The sequence below is a fragment of the Schistocerca cancellata genome, chromosome 11, assembly GCF_023864275.1.
Source record: "Schistocerca cancellata isolate TAMUIC-IGC-003103 chromosome 11, iqSchCanc2.1, whole genome shotgun sequence".
Lineage (NCBI taxonomy): Eukaryota > Metazoa > Arthropoda > Insecta > Orthoptera > Acrididae > Schistocerca > Schistocerca cancellata.
This window is the reverse complement of record NC_064636.1, coordinates 137,620,159-137,638,229: the sequence shown is the minus strand read 5'-3', so window position 1 is coordinate 137,638,229 and position 18,071 is coordinate 137,620,159. Positions and strand designations below refer to the sequence as shown.

General features: G+C 38.3%; 1 protein-coding gene across 1 annotated transcript in view; it reads left to right on the top strand.

The window, feature by feature from the left end:
- Positions 1–17,164, top strand: part of LOC126108345 (serine/threonine-protein phosphatase 6 regulatory ankyrin repeat subunit A-like) — a 105,382-nt gene extending 88,218 nt beyond the window's left edge. Inside the window, exon 7 of the mRNA XM_049913560.1 lies at positions 17,146–17,164. Coding sequence (XP_049769517.1) covers positions 17,146–17,164 — 19 coding nt within the window. The remainder of the gene's footprint in view (positions 1–17,145) is intronic.
- Positions 17,165–18,071: the final 907 nt, after the last annotated feature.

Genomic DNA, 18,071 nt, shown 5'->3' with positions numbered 1-18,071 from the left:
AGCCCTCAGGTTTTCGAATCTTGTCCGTTGCAGTCCCCAACAATAAGTATTTCCTTTTCATTCTGTCCAATGTATCTCCCCTCACCTCGGGTATTGGGTGACTTCTCTGAACTATACCCCTTCTATAAACCTGTCCAATACTTTTCCTTCACCCTTCTTCCTTCCCCTTCAACCCTTCTGCCTGAAGAAGGAGTCACAGGCTCCAAAAGCTTGTAAAAGTAAATCCTTTGTGTGTGTGTTCCCCTGCCACTGCTTGGTGAGTCAATTTTTTATCTATCTGTTTGTACTATAATTGGAGTTCTGCATTTGTCTTCCTGATAAGACTTTCAAACCAACATTTTACTTTGGAAACCCTAGATTCAAACAAGAACACAGGGCTGGTTAAGTTTGTAGGACTTTAGTTCCACCTCACCAACTTTCAGAATTGAACATTATTTTTGTTGGTGGAAGTGTATCAACCCTGAAAGAGTTTTTAACCTTATGATATCAGTATAACATGTGTTAATCAAGAAAGCCAGAAGTTTTATTATCACAGCCAAGTGCACTTCCAAACAAAAAGGGGAGACATGAAAATAATTTCTGAGTATCATTCGGACAGCACAGCACATAAATTAAGTATAATTGGCTCTAATGCATTACTCAACAAAGCAAACCATGGACCTGGGCATAGCTGGAACTGGAACACTTACAGACAGCCACATTCCATTTGACACAGTAAAAGCACAGCGAGCAATGCCAAAACTTGCTCAGTGAGCATCTGTGATGACAATTTGATTAAATTTGTTGGTAAGAGGAAGCCACAACTGACAAAATGTGAATAAAAGAAAGTAAAGAAAACAAAATTGTTTCGAGTATGATGACTTTCCTGGAGACTAGAAATCTACTCTGTAGGAATCAGCATGGGTTTCGAAAAAGACGATCGTATGAAACCCAGCTCGTGCTATTCGTTCACGAGACTCAGAGGGCCATAGACACGGGTTCACAGGTAGATGCCGTGTTTCTTGACTTCCGCAAGGTGTTCGATACAGTTCCCTACAGTCGTTTAATGAACAAAGTAACAGCATATGGACTATCAGACCAATTGTGTGATTGGATTGAGGAGTTCCTAGATAGCAGAACGCAGCATGTCATTCTCAGTGGAGAGAAGTCTTCCGAAGTAAGAGTGATTTCAGGTGTGCCACAGGGGAGTGTCATGGGACCGTTGCTGTTCACAATATACATAAATGACCTGGTGGATGACATCGGAAGTTCACTGAGGCTTTTTGCAGATGATGCTGTGGTGTATCGAGAGGTTGTAACAATGGAAAATTGTACTGAAATGCAGGAGGAGCTGCAGCGAATTGACGCATGATGCAGGGAATGGCAATTGAATCTCAATGTAGACAAGTGTAATGTGCTGCGAATACACAGAAAGATAGATCCTTTATCATTTAGCTACAAAATAGCAGATCAGCAACTGGAAGCAGTTAATACCATAAATTATCTGGGAGTACGCATTAGGAGTGATTTAAAATGGAATGATCATATAAAGTTGATCGTCGGTAAAGCAGATGCCAGACTGAGATTCATTGGAAGAATCCTAAGGAAATGCAATCCGAAAACAAAGGAAATAGGTTACATTACGCTTGTTCGCCCACTGCTCGAATACTGCTCAGCGGTGTGCGATCTGTACCAGATAGGGTTGATAGAAGAGATAGAGAAGATCCAACGGAGAGCAGCGCGCTTCGTTACAGGATCATTCAGTAATCGCGAAAGCGTTACGGAGATGATAGATAAACTCCAGTGGAAGACTCTGCAGGAGAGACGCTCAGTAGCTCGGTACGGGCTTTTGTTAAAGTTTCGAGAACATACCTTCACCGAGGAGTCGAGCAGTATATTGCTCCCTCCTACATATATCTCGCGAAGAGACCATGAGGATAAAATCAGAGAGATTAGGGCCCACACAGAAGCATACCGACAATCCTTCTTTCCACGAACAATACGAGACTGGAATAGAAGGGAGAACCGACAGAGGTACTCAGGGTACCCTCCGCCACACACCGTCAGGTGGCTTGCTGAGTATGGATGTAGATGTAGATGTAGAAATTGAGCAAATATTGTTTTTACGTACCAATTTTTTATGATTAATTGTGCTTCCATTTTGTGCACGGTATTTCATTGATAGACCCAGCTGTCATTCAGGTGCTCAGAGTTTTGCTGTTGTGTGCTCACTGCTTGAACCAGACTGAAGTATTGTTTAGTCTCTCACTTACTTGTAGCCGAGTTACATTCCTGAACCATACTATACCATTTGATAGATATGTTCTATTAAGAGCTAGCACTGATCCTGTCAACTGAAAATTCAGAATTTTCTAGCTCTGAAGAATGTTATGGGCACTGATTGCCATATACCAAGCATTATTGATGTAGATCCCCCTGTCTAGTGTAATAGGTTTCCTGATGTCTTTATTTCAGTATATAAACTATGCTGTTCTGGTGACTGTTCCCACCACCATACTAGTTTCATATTTCATTTCACAATTATATTCAAGGCAGTGCTTGGTGACAGCTGCTTTGCTCTGTTTTAGTCAGATATATCACTGGTGTTCCTCGCGCCTCTCCTTACCTGTTCAGACAGTCCGTCACAGCTAACAGATGCAACATTCACATGGAATGTAATATGCATCCAGATTTTGAAGACCTAGGTCAGCAATATTACAAAGGATAGATTCTACCTTATGAGGAGAACATAGCAAGTGCCACGCCCAGATTTCCCAGAAACTTCATTCAGTTGAAGAGGGGTCAAAATAAGCGAACAATTTACTTACCTGTAGACACTCTACTGTTTTGAGTAAACCGCAGTCAAAGTTTCAGGAACTTTATGTACCTTTTAGTGCATAAGTAATACAACTGAAGCGGTGGCACAGTGGCTAGCATCATGGCTTCACACTTTGTGTCCTGTGTTTGAAACCCCCACCTACTGGTATTTTTGTTTTTTTATTTATCTATTCTCACCCACATAATTTTGCTACTCAAATATGTTCTAGTGCATACTGAAACAGCATTGGCCATGTTTGTCTGGTAAATGAATTTGAGGAAGAAGAAAATTGTTTGAAACTTCTCAGTGAAAATCCTGTTGTGTATCTCTACCAAAAATGATTAACAAGTGGAAGTTTCTAGAAAAGTGATGATCCATTACACATAGTTTTTTTTTTGGTCATCAGTCTACTGACTGGTTTGATGTGGCCCGCCACGAATTCCTTTCCTGTGCTAACCTCTTCATCTCAGAGTAGCACTTGCAACCTACGTCCTCAATTATTTGCTTGACGTATTCCAATCTCTGTCTTCCTCTACAGTTTTTGCCCTCTACAACTCCCTCTAGTACCATGGAAGTCATTCCCTCATGTCTTAGCAGATGTCCTATCATCCTGTCCCTTCTCCTTATCAGTGTTCTCCACATATTCCTTTCCTCTCCGATTCTGCGTAGAACCTCCTCATTCCTTACCTTATCAGTCCACCTAATTTTCAACATACGTCTATAGCACCACATCTCAAATGCTTCGATTCTCTTCTGTTCCGGTTTTCCCACAGTCCATGTTTCACTACCATACAATGCTGTACTCCTGACGTACATCCTCAGAAATTTCTTCCTCAAATTAAGGCCGATATTTGATATTAGTAGACTTCTCTTGGCCACAAATGCCATTTTTGCCATAGCGAGTCTGCTTTTGATGTCCTCCTTGCTCCGTCCGTCATTGGTTATTTTACTGCCTAGGTAGCAGAATTCCTTAACTTCGTTGACTTCATGACCATCAATCCTGATGTTAAGTTTCTCGCTGTTCTCATTTCTACTACTTCTCATTACCTTCGTCTTTCTCCGATTTACTCTCAAACCATACTGCGTACTTATTAGACTGTTCATTCCGTTCAGTAGATCATTTAATTCTTCTTCACTTTCACTCAGGATAGCAATGTCATCAGCGAATCATATCATTGATATCCTTTCACCTTGTATTTTAATTCCACTCCTGAACCTTTCTTTTATTTCCATCATTGCTTCCTCGATGTACAGATTGAAGAGTAGGGGCGAAAGGCTACAGCCTTGTCTTACACTCTTCTTAATACGAGCACTTCGTTCTTGATTGTCCACTCTTATTATTCCCTCTTGGTTGTTGTACATATTGTATATGACCCGTCTCTCCCTATTGCTTACCCCTACTTTTTTCAGAATCTCGAACAGCTTGCACCATTTTATATTGTCGAACGCTTTTTCCAGGTCGACAAATCCTATGAAAGTGTCTTGATTTTTCTTTAGCCTTGCTTCCATTATTAGCCGTAACGTCAGAATTGCCTCTCTCGTCCCTTTACTTTTCCTAAAGCCAAACTGATAGTCACCTAGCGCATTCTCAATTTTCTTTTCCATTCTTCTGTATATTATTCTTGTAAGCAGCTTCGATGCATGAGCTGTTAAGGTGATTGTGTGATAATTCTCGCACTTGTCAGCTCTTTCCGTCTTCGGAATTGTGTGGATGATGCTTTTCCGAAAGTCAGATGGTATATCGCCAGACTCATATATTCTACACACCAACGTGAATAGTCGTTTTGTTGCCACTTCCCCAATGATTTTAGAAATTCTGATGGAATGTTATCTATCCCTTCTGCCTTATTTGACCGTAAGTCCTCCAAAGCTCTTTTAAATTCCGATTCTAATACTGGATCCCCTATCTCTTCTAAATCGACTCCTGTTTCTTCTTCTATCACATCAGACAAATCTTCACCCTCATAGAGGCTTTCAATGTATTGTTTCCACCTATCTGCTCTCTCCTCTGCATTTAACAGTGGAATTCCCGTTGCACTCTTAATGTTACCATCGTTGCTTTTAATGTCACCAAAGGTTGTTTTGACTTTCCTGTATGCTGAGTCTGTCCTTCCGACAATCATATCCTTTTCGATGTCTTCACATTTTTCCTGCAGCCATTTCGTCTTAGCTTTCCTGCACTTCCTATTTATTTCATTCCTCAGCGACTTGTATTTCTGTATTCCTGATTTTCCCGGAACATGTTTGTACTTCCTCCTTTCATCCATCAACTGAAGTATTTCTTCTGTTACCCATGGTTTCTTCGCAGCTACCTTCTTTGTACCTATGTTTTCCTTCCCAACTTCTGTGATGGCCCTTTTTAGAGATGTCCATTCCTCTTCAACTGTACTGCCTACTGCACTATTCCTTATTGCTGTATCTATAGCGTTAGAGAACTTCAAACGTATCTCGTCATTCCTTAGTACTTCCGTATCCCATTTCTTTGCGTATTGATTCTTCCTGACTAATGTCTTGAACTTCAGCCTACTCTTCATCACTACTATATTATGATCTGAGTCTATATCTGCTCCTGGGTATGCCTTACAATCCAGTATCTGATTTCGGAATCTCTGTCTGACCATGATGTAATCTAATTGAAATCTTCCCGTATCTCCTGGCCTTTTCCAAGTATACCTCCTCCTCTTGTGATTCTTGAACAGGGTATTCGCTATTACTAGCTGAAACTTGTTACAGAACTCAATTAGTCTTTCTCCTCTTTCATTCCTTGTCCCAAGCCCATATTCTCCTGTAACCTTTTCTTCTACTCCTTCCCCTACAACTGCATTCCAGTTGCCCATGACTATTAGATTTTCGTCCCCCTTTACATACTGCATTACCCTTTCAATATCCTCATACACTTTCTCTATCTGTTCATCTTCAGCTTGCGACGTCGGCATGTATACCTGAACTATCGTTGTCGGTGTTGGTCTGCTGTCAATTCTGATTAGAACAACCCGGTCACTGAACTGTTCACAGTAACACACCCTCTGCCCTACCTTCCTATTCATAACGAATCCTACACCTGTTATACCATTTTCTGCTGCTGTTGATATTACCCGATACTCATCTGACCAGAAATCCTTGTCTTCCTTCCACTTCACTTCACTGACCCCTACTATATCTAGATTGAGCCTTTGCATTTCCCTTTTGAGATTTTCTAGTTTCCCTACCACGTTCAAGATTCTGACATTCCACGCCCCGACTCGTAGAACGTTATCCTTTCATTGATTATTCAATCTTTTTCTCATGGTAACCTCCCCCTTGGCAGTCCCCTCCCGGAGATCTGATTGGGGAACTATTCCGGAATCTTTTGCCAATGGAAAGATCATCATGACACTTTCTTCAAATACAGGCCACATGTCCTGTGGATACACGTTACGTGTCTTTAATGCAGTGGTTTCCATTGCCTTCTGCATCCTCATGTCGTTGATCATTGCTGATTCTTCCGCCTTTAGGGGCAATTTCCCACCCCTAGGACAAGAGAGTGCCCTGAACCTCTATCCGCTCCTCCGCCCTCTTTGACAAGGCCGTTGGCAGAATGAGGCTGACTTCTTATGCCGGAAGTCTTCGGCCGCCAATGCTGATTATTTATCAAAATTTAGGCAGTGGCGGGGATCGAACCCAGGACCAAAGACGTTTTTGATTATGAATCAAGGATGCTATCCCTAGACCACGGGGACACATAGTTTACTGTCAGTTTATTGTCAATGTGTGAAATCTTCAATCTTAATGATGTTTCCCAAGTGAAATTTGTACGGAGAATTGTCACTGGCAAACCTGCATTCTTGCAATGCTCATTGTGTTCAAAATATGTTTCAAATTTTTCTGTGATCAGCATCATTCAAGGGAGCGCTCCAAGTCTTGCTGAAGACCAGACACAAGTATGAAACATCTCATTCTCATTTCATTCTTATATTGTGAGACTAAAAGAATTGTAACACTTTCAAATGCCGTACAAACATTTAACTGGTTGTTGCTGCCTGTTATGATAGATCTTAGTTCTCTACACGGCCATGGTAGCATGTCAGGTAGACCCTTGTTCATTATGTTTGAGGAATACAATGCTGCAAATGGGTTTACCAATTCGGAGTTAATATTGGCCTCTCATAACCCTACAGCATCGAGGTGGGGCCCTATGAGCCATCGAAAATCCAAGGGCCACTGAGTAGCATGATATAAATTGTGACTGTACACATTTTTATCCCTTCAAATATATCACCATCAGTGGCAACATGAACGAATTGCTTGACACAAAATGTATGTAGATTTTGCTCTAGAATCTTAATCTAAAATATTCAGTAGGAACCTCTGTTCTTCGCAAAGTTGGTCTCTCCCACCCACACACAAAATGGTGGCAGATCGAGTGTGGTATTGTTGGACGTTCCCTGATCCAATGTGTAGTTTGAGATATTTCAATGTCATCACTTATAATGAACACCCTGTATAATAAATTCGTGACACAAATCCAGTTGTAATTTTACAATTAATGTAACTCTTTTACTGTGCAAATGGTTATCACATTTGGTAATACCTCATGGACATGGGGAGAAATGAAGAAGTAAAGAAAAAAAATCTGGTTTTGATCACAGGGTGCAAAACAGGCTGCAGTACTCGCTACTGTGTCACTATTTTGGCTCAGACAAGTGTGCTTAATGACATCTAAATTACGTCTACAACTGTCATTTTCTCAGATATTTTCAGGTATCTACAGATGAGCCAGCATGTGTTTGTTTATTCTGCTCTTCTTATACCAAGCAAAGTTTCTGGGAAATTTAACTAGGGCACTTGAACTTCACAGTCTCTGTCTCTTCTTTCTCAGATATTCTTGCTTTTGACTGTATCGTCTGTTCAATAGTTCAGTCTAGTTGGAGTCCAGGTGGCAAGTACACAAAACAACCAATCTCCCAGAAACCATCAAAGTGTTGTGCCCAAAAATGGAAGCAACAACTCTGCCAAAAAATAGGTTGTACACTATTAACACCACTGAGGAAACAAGATTACAGTTTCTATGCAGTTAGAAACAATACAAATCAATAGTTCTACAGTTTTTCATAAATACTTACAGGCGGTGAGGATACAGTAAAATTGTTTATATGGGATTTAATCTTTGAATATGCCAGATAAATGAGTTGTGGTAACAAGAGGACAGTTTCAAGAGTAGCATCCATCACACTTGTGATAATAACAACAATTAAGGGATCCATCAAATAGAAAACTGAAACAATAAATTTATTCATCATTCATTCCTGAACCAGAATATGTGAATGTCTGTTCCTTGAGCCCTGCTTTGCAAGTTGGTCACCCTGGTCCTAAGTGAGTGTAGAAAACAGCTGAGAATCATTACAGCATTGACTTTGTTTTACTCTTAGGATTCGAAATGCGGTAGCACTCATTTTAAAAGACTTTCTGCAAATATGACATCACATTCAATACTGACAACTGCAGGAGCTCTGGTCTACTTCGTATTAACTAAGAAAAAGCAATAAAACTTGTATTCTTCTTCACTCGCACCAATTTAAACTGTCCTCAGGTGCAGGCCATTGTGGCCGAGCACCTCTAGGCACTTCAGTCCAGAACCGCGCTGCTGCTACCATCGCAGGTTTGAATCCTGAATCGGGCATGGATATGTGTGATGTCCTTAGATTAGTAGGTTTAGGTAGTTCTAAGTCTAGGGGACTGATGACCTCAGATATTAAGTCCCGTAGTGCTCAGAGCCATTTTTGTCCTGAGGTTCCTACCTAACCCCACACTCTGAAATTGCCAAATATTTATTTCATCACCTTTTCTCAAATCAGATGGAAAGACAAATAACATTTAATATTGCAGAACATACTTTAGTACATTCCTAATAAACTCCCAGAACATTTTAACACGAAGAATAAAATATTTTCATGTAACGGGAAAAGAACCTACATCAACTTCATGAACTACAACATTATGCATTATGTTAGCACCTCATCATGTGATATTAGTTTCCTGTGTTATCGTAGCACCTTTTTAATGCTTAAATTGATATATTATTAATGACATTTAGCAATAATCATGACATGTCTGAATTTTTCAGTGCACTGTTATCCTGAAACAGGGTACTGCAAGTTTTAATAGAAGTATATTCCATGCTTAGCCATCAATAAGTCATATGATGTTTAGTTATTATAATTATTATTACAATAAATTGTACCAAGAATGTAGTGTTTTTGTAAATCATACACATGCATGAAGTCTGGTGAGGGGCCCATATTTCATGCTAACTGAAGTTTACAGCAGTTCCTGCTGCTGTTAACAGAGGACCTCTGTCATTCTCTCTGTCCAGAGGCCCCTAGTTGCCACGTATCAGAGAACTAGCATAACTGCCAGTGAATACGGACAGAACCACCCACTTACCAGTGTCTTTAGGAAATGTTACAAAACCTATCTATAGATACGTGGCTAACAAAAACTTGCTTGATAATAGTAAGTGTGGGAAAACTCATTACCAATGAAAGTTTCAATAACTGTGCTGGGAATGCTTGCCTGTAACAGTGTTTGTGGGCCTCAGACCCAAAAAATCTGGTATCATGGCTGCAGTGATGTGTTTCAACAATGGGGTTAGACAGCAACCTGAAAAGTTTCGCAAGTATGGGCATAGAACCTGGGGTGAACATCACAAATGCATATGTCATTTGATCAACTGAAGGTGCAGGAAGCTGAGGAAAGTGCCCTCAAAATGCTAAAACCAGAATTTTGAAGAATATCTCCAAATTTAAGCTGGAGGATACAGAAATGGTTGAAATGGCTTTAAGCACTACGGGAATTAACATCTGGGGTTAAAGGATATCACACACATCCGTGCCCGAGGCAGAATTCGAATCTGTGACTGTAGGAGCAGAGCGGTTCCGGACTGAAGTGCCTAGAACTGCTCAACCACAGCAGCTGGTGATACAGAAATCCACAACAATGACAGCTATTGACCTGGCAAGTTTCAACTTTGAATATAGGCTGAACGTATTTTATCAGAAATTTTAAACCCATTTTCCCCAAAAGTATGACCCTTTTAGCTTTAAATACAATTTTCTCTGGAACTGCTATGTCTGTGTCAATGAAACTTGTTACAGCCATGGCAAGATATAATGTTACACCGGCATCCACTACATGGCACACTTACTAAGGTCAATCCTCTCCACTTTGGAAGCACCATCGAATTTGTTGTCCCTATACAAGCTGCACTGGCCATGGATAGCCCACAACAGATCCTGCCCCAGAACAGTTACTGATGTCATTGACCTTGAGAGCTTCTTGAAGACGTGTTGGTCAATACCTGCAGATGTTCACACTCCACTATAATGTGTTTCTACATGTGGAACTTGTGCCCTTCCCCACTAAATATTCCTTGGGCCAGAAATCTGACTGCTAGCAAACTTTCACTCTATGCTGCCTTACAGCATCATCCTCTGAGACAATTCAACTAAGATCAGAAGGATTTACTGTACAAAACTATGCATAGTTGATAACATCTTTCAGAGAATCTCCAGGAAACTAAAAATTATTAGATTTATTTTTTGTGTAAATCCACACATTTGTTTTTTAATGTTTGTGCTTAACAGCAATGGCAAATGAAGGATGAATCATGCAGTTCACAACCAGAATGCTGCTAAGTCTGTGTAATTTCCATGTCAATTATGCATTCCTATTTGGGTTTCATAATGTAAGTTTTTATACTCGTGCAGATGTCACATGCTGCTAACAGAAACTATAAGAGCAAGGTGGGACCATCTTACTGTTTTTTATGGCACTTTTGACAACAATTTAATTTTTCCTTTTCTGATTTTGTCAATAACACATACACATTATTTACAGGAAATTTCTTGTTTTAATCAATTCAATGGACTGGCACAATGCCATTTGAATAGCTTGTTGTACTTGTGCTTAAATAATTATGAAACACTAAAATTTTTGTCTAGCATTACGCTAAAACCATCACTACATGCTCCAGTTGTCATTCAAATACCTGAAAGAGAAACCATACTTAGAGAGAAATTTTAGAAGTTCAGGGTCTATTCTTTCTGCCTATCTTTTCTGAAGTTCAGGGAATTATGTACATTGTCACATATTGTAATTCTTTGATGTTGAGAACAGAACTTTTTCCTCAGTTTCTGCAATGCAGTCTCTGCATAGTAAACTGTGGAGCCAACAGTGCTTTTCCCACTTGGAGACTATTTTCAGTTTGCAAATCTACAAGGTTTTGGAAGACCAAACATGGTTAAAACTTTAGCTACAAAATATGCTGTGTGAAACATTTCTTGTACTCTTAAAAAATTTCTTTCTGCTGTTCAGGTACAAGGTCCTTTACAAAATTCTTTTTTCTTTGTCTTCATGCAGTTAAATGGACTTTGGAATTCCTATGTTTATGAATTTAATCAGTGGTGTCAACTGAGCTTGTTTACTTCCACAGATTGGACCAACCAAAATACACTACTCTTTAGAGATGGACACTTCCTAAGATTTACTCATTCTTACATTCTGCATGTCTTTCCACACTGAACACTCCAGCTTGTCGTCTTTGCACACCCACTCACAATTTGTCAGAAATTATGTGTGTACTGTTGTTCAAACAAATGGAATATGCAGATATTTTGAGACTCTAAATATCAAGGAATTATTTAATATGATTAGCTTGTATCTTCAACACCACCTGTTTGGGTGGTACAGTTTGTATATGGTGCAAGTGTACTGTTACCAGTTTCACATTCTTTGAACTGTGCCATCAGTTTTCTGCAGCTGAGACTAACTCACTGAAATCATATGCTATACTGTTTCATACTGAAAAATGACACCTTTCAATCATGAGGACGTTTTATACACTTATCACTTAAAAAGTAATACATCAGGACTGAAAACAGGGAAGTTACACACAGAATCACAGAAGTAAACGGATCTGTTTGCTTCAGTAACTACCTCTTTACTGACAAGAAAATTGAAACAATACTCATCCCATCCTTCCATGCCATGAATAATGATTAAAGCTGTTAATCAGACTGTAAATACGGCAAATGGAAGACACAATGACTAAAAATAAATATCTCAACTACTTACTGCAAAATATCATTGTAGATGACTAACACCTGAAATTTAATGTTCCGTAGTTAAGGATGTAATATAAGCGTACAGAAGCAGGAAATGTTTTTATTTTACTGATGTCTTCTTATAGCTTAAATATCAGGTAAGAGTGAAGTTAGATTACAGTATTAGAGAATGCAACATCAGTGTCAGGAAGAACTAAGAAGTGAGTTGTCATGAATTTTCATTGATCATATTACTTACTGGAGCTTGTGCAGTATTTGTTCCATTCATTTGCTTGAACACTGTTCCATAAATCCCATCATAAAACAGAGGCTTATATTTTCCAACTCTTTCATATTAAGACGTTTTGGTTTTAATGTAAAATGTGGTCAGGATTGTTGGGGAAAAATGTAAAGGATATTTATTACAATGTTGTCATCACATACATTCTGCATGCTCACAAATATGGTTTACATTTATGCTTGAAAATTATCAATATTTAAAGTATTTATAATGTTAATTTTAGGGTGAATCCAATATTTAATACCCAATTAAATATTTTGCAATGGCTGCTTGTGCACCATTACAACAAAAGAAAGCCAGATGGGCGATCTTCTACAGACTTCACTTTAAATTACTTTTCACTTAAATATTTCCACAGAGAGGGAGAGGTTTTGAATAGGAACAGAAGAAATTCACTTCTGACCATATATTACAAAAGCAAATACGTATGTCAAATACAAAGCATGTCACAACAGCTAAATAACTTAATTCTTAAACAGAAGGTCCAAAAGTAGTAGATAGTCTTTGAACCAATTCCTTTTCTAATTTTAATGAAATTTGATAATAAAATACATTTTGTTTACATTTTTAACACAAATATCATTGAGTTGCAGGTTTTATAGTTACTTGTGTTTTCAGCTATGGTTTTCATCACAGAAATACAGTTTTGTGCTTTCTTTATACTGGAAATTTACACATGTGGTATATGTTTTGCTTCATTTTTATGGGGATTTCCAGGAGAAGTTGCAGCATTCAGCAAGTGTGCAAAGTGTAGTAGCCACTAACAGGCCAAAGCCATGAGCCCAGGCAGTTTTTTTAAGTATACTAAACACAAAGTGATGATTCTAAGGATAACTTTAAAAATTAACAGTGGACTTTGATATAACAACTTGGCTGAGACTTTTAGCAAATGTTTGAATGCATTTATGACACTACACAGGACACTATCATCTGTCTACATACTGGAAAAGTGGAAACTACTCTGTGTTGAATATTACAGGTAAGAGGAATTTACATGCATAAGTTTCAGTGTTCTGGAAAATTATACAAAAAGATCCAAGTAATATAGTTTCTTAAAATTCATGGATACTGCAGAATGTTTCTGCTTCATATTGTAATATCGCTAACTTTTCACATTTTGTAGTTCTTGTTGTTAATCCTGAAACGTTTTTAGTTACTTGAGAGGTTTGTTGACCATCCAGTGGCTTATCACAAGTCCACTTTCATTCATCAGTGCTTTAATCCTAAGAGCTTTAATCCTAAGACTGGATTGTGTAGAGTACTTTCCAGTTAAAATACCAAAGGTCAGCACTTCACATGATCTGAGATGCTTAACATGGTTTTTAAAGTGTTAACACAGGCATTACAAGGCTTAGATAGATTGCATAGTGAATACCAGCTTAAAACTCTCTGAACACTAAATGTTTACTATTTCATTCTAGGGCACTGACAAATTACAGGAAGAAACAGATTGTATGTAAGTTCATTGTTAGGTCCCAACTCTGATAGATTTGTATATTGACAACTGTGTGGTGACTTATGCTTTCTGCATGATCCTTATTTACAGGTGCAAGAATTACAAAAATCATAAATATGCAAAATACTCATCTACTACATTTTAGCTATTAAATAGAAGATAACAGACTTAGAGGGTCCAAAATACTGTAGGTAAAGAAGTTTAACTCCGAACTGTACAACTAAGAAATGGCAAAATTGTAGGTACTGTTTTATGGGAGAACAGTGTGCACAATTCTGAAAATCACCCAGAAAGTTTAGAGAAAGTATGCTTTAAACTTGGTTAGTTAAATAGAAGTATGCATTTAATAAACATAAAAACAAAGCCTCCAAAACTGTTTTAATGGATTGTGGAAATAACTGCATTTTAGTATTTGAACACTGTAGATAAAAATTATGACTATATAGTTTTTGGGAAAAGCAATTATTGAACATAGGAAAATTATTGCTTCTCAATGCACTACAAGAATCTAAAAACAAGAAATCTAGCAACGTGGAAAATTTTTCACAGTATATCAAAAATAATTTAAATTCAAATGTAGCATTATCAGTAGTTTGAAAATGTCACTGTGAATAAATTTGAACAGATGTTCAAGTGAGGTGAGTAAAAATGAAGTATGGGGGACGAGTTCAACAGCTTGCAGAAAACACTATAAAACCCCAAGTTTCTGTGCAACAATGCACTTCTTTCTGGTGTTTTTTGTAGATTAGTATTTTCTCAGTACCTCTGAAAGGACATTGCTGTATTCCATAATATAGGCCAATTATGAGGTCAATAGAAGCCATTGAACAATGTAAGGAAATGCCAAGTGCTCAAATGAAGGAAGCAGAGAAAGTTATTTCAGAAGAGCATTTCAAAACCATTTCGTTGGTTTCTAGAAGATTATCAAGAAAAATGACTTCCTAAATTAACAGGAAACAGTTTTGTCAGAGCATTAGAGACAATGAAGCAAAGGCTAATTTCAAATGAAAAAATTCAAATCCTACATGAAATATATGAATATTTTGTACATTAAGAAATGGCCCTGTGACATTGTAAGGCCACTGCTAGAAGGGCAAGAACAACAGGAAATTTTGAGAACTTTCAAATGTAACCAACATCGAGGTGATATACTCCCTGTAGGACATCAGAGAAAGAGCCTTCCATACTGTTTTGACAGCACTGCTTAATTAACTTTTTTGCGATCTACTCTGATGTTTATTTCAGTTGTGGGACCTCTGCTACATATATGGAATTACCAAAATTACATCAAAGTAAGGATGAAAACAGGCATGCCAAGAATAGGCAATACTAAAAGGCTAATCCACATGTGCAGCAGTGAGTGATACTTCAAGTAACAGGATCTTTAGGCATGTCCTATTTTTGTTAGGAACACAGCACTAAGTTAACATTAGTAAATGGTGCAGGTCTGAGCACAGCTTTCTTTGTATGAAGGGTCCAAGTTCCCTGGTATCAGAAAGCTTGTGCTCACTGCATATAGGCCCTTGAGAAGTCTTTAGACAGATGAACCACATTCCCAGAGTCTGATACTACTGGTTCTTTACTGCAGCCGTCCACCTGTTGTCACATGGAAAGTGCACTCAAACCTTCCCAGCCACTGCAACACGTATGACTTACATGACATCAATTTAAGCATATCTTAAGTCCCTGTCCACTACTGACATTTTACAAATGTGCAAGTAAATGGTTCTTTCACATGTATCCCACACTGAAGTCTAAGAGAAGCATTTTTGACTTTATTGCAATGTGGGTTATTTCACTGTTTCAGTTATGAACCCAACACATTTACACTGAGCAGATACAGTAACATTCTTTAGGAATTCCATGAGTGTGAGTGCTTGAGTTCTTACAGAAAGGGCAACTGAGAGATGCTTTTAGATACTCCTTTAGCAGGACCTCATGAATAAACCCCTACTCCATTTGGATAAACCTGCTTTTGTTTCAGGCGGTGTCAAACAACTCACGTGGCAGACATGGGAGAGCAAACAACTGCTCAGTTGCTTGAGCAGTGATAGCAGTTGTCAATGAAATGTATTTGTAATATGTCAGCTAAAACAGTACTGAGATTAACAATGCAACTGACATTAAATATTTGAAAGTTTAACGAAACTGAAATGTGTTTTATTTACCTGAGAGCAGCAAGTTGCAGCCTGCAGTGCTTTGCTGGCATAATGTAGTAAATCTGTGCATTGCTCCATAGTGTTATTTTCTGACAAGTGTGTGACCTGTTGCAGTTCATACAGAAGGAATGACGTTTCCATACCCAAGAACAATCTTCATTATGTGCAAGGGTCAGAAAGGAACTCATTTCATATTATATGGACCAGGATGTCACTATACTTTGACTTTTTAAGTCTACATTAAGAAAACATTTTTTCGGATATGGTGGAAACATTGTTGACACCTCAGGTCAAAGACAAGGGAGCCATGGGTCACCATTACAGCAGCAGACTTCACTATTCAGGTACAAGAGTTTCTGCATGCAACAATTTTAAGGCCAATGGATTGTCTCTCCAGCTGCATTAAAATGAACATCATATGCCCAGACATTTCCATATCAAACATTTCATTATGAGGAACAGTTAAGTTCTACTCAGTGCAACATTAAGGCAAGACTAAGAATCGCATCAAAGTGTACGACATTCAGAGTAACAGATTTTCTCCAACCTTGTCAAGCATAACAATGAGAGACACAGGTATCTAAAGCACTGGATATACAGCACTGGATATACAGCATTTTTATCCAACCATTGCAATATACAGCATACTTTTTTTTTTGGACATGGAATAGTATTAACACACACTGCTTTCCCTGTATCTTGCAACTGTCCCTGTCCCTTAAATGACTGCTTATGAATACTTGATAAACATTGTACGATATTGCTCAAATGTGTGGAGTCCATACTAAAGACTACTAGCAGGATATTAACATAACACAAAGAAGGGCAGCAGGAACAGTTACAGGTTTATTTTTATCACCCAAGAGAATCTCAAAGATGCTGAAAAACTGGCAGAACCTTGAGAAACCAGCTATCCCACAAACCCTGCTTAAGAAATTTCAAGAATGAGTGCTGACAAATTGAAGAATGCATCACAGTCCTCTATGTATTTCTCCAATGATGGCCACAAGAACTGGATTATTTATTACAATATTTGCAGAGGTGCTTACATAATCATCCATCCAAACACTGCATCAAAATACTACAGGAAGTAGTCAAAGTTATACAGTGGCGCATACTTGCTACCCTGCATTTATTAGCAGTGGTTTTCAGGCCATGGACATAAATGTGACTGAAGTTCAGTCACAAAAACACCTAAAAATTATTAAAACCATGTAGCCTCACTGCACAAAATTACAGTGAAGATATGCTCAGTTTCACACAGTAGAACAAGGGGAGATAACAGTCTTGGCTGTGATGCTGAAATTACTGTTTCTTTATTCATCAGTGACTCATGACTTGTATAATTCCAGGCATTTCCAGATTGGCTGATGTTGATAAGCAAGTTGAAGATATCTGTGATACAAAATCAACAACAATAAATTTCCTTCCTGGGGATGATTCATTGATATCCATAACTTAACATGTATCAGAAAATCTGAAGATTCTTTGAATTAGTGAAAACACACATCACTGATGAATAAATAACCAGTAATTTCAACATTGCAACCAAGACTCTTCTCATTCTAGACCTGGTTGCTGTATTTGAATGCCATAGAAAGTGGAAAACCTTTTGCACCTGCAGAATAATTTTGTCAGTAATATATGCAGCTAAAATAACAGTTTAGCTATTATTACCATGAGAGGCCAGACTTCCTATGGTGTTTGTACTCATATCTGCCACGAACACTCGGTCCAGGCTGCTGTCTTACCACAGAGACACATAGGGCCCCGACACTTCCTTCAGCACGTGGACCTGCTGTCCAGAACTGTCCACCAGGATCTTGACCCTGTCCACACGTGAAGATGAACCAAATACCACAAACATGTACCTGAAGCAGAACTCCAGACAGTCTATGTTATTAGAGTCAATTTCTTATTTTATAGTGAATACAGCATTTTCACTAAAGCTAGTGAGCTTTACAGCACATTAAAACCTACAAATCATTTAAGACTGTCTGCTTCCACTTTTTCAATCATTGCCTGCCAAATCATTTGGCTTCTACAATATTTCAAAATACACAAAAACAGACAGCTGAATAACAAGACAATACAATAACAAGCACTGAGTAATAATGTGGCTTACATCTTTTTGGATTGTGCTATGTTAGTGCAAACAAAAACTCTGGGAAAGGAAACACTGAACCAACCAATACTGTGTCCTCTTTGATCCACTGCAAAATGATGGACATTAACTTCTCATGAAATTCTGATATGCACAAAATAGGCACTACAAGAA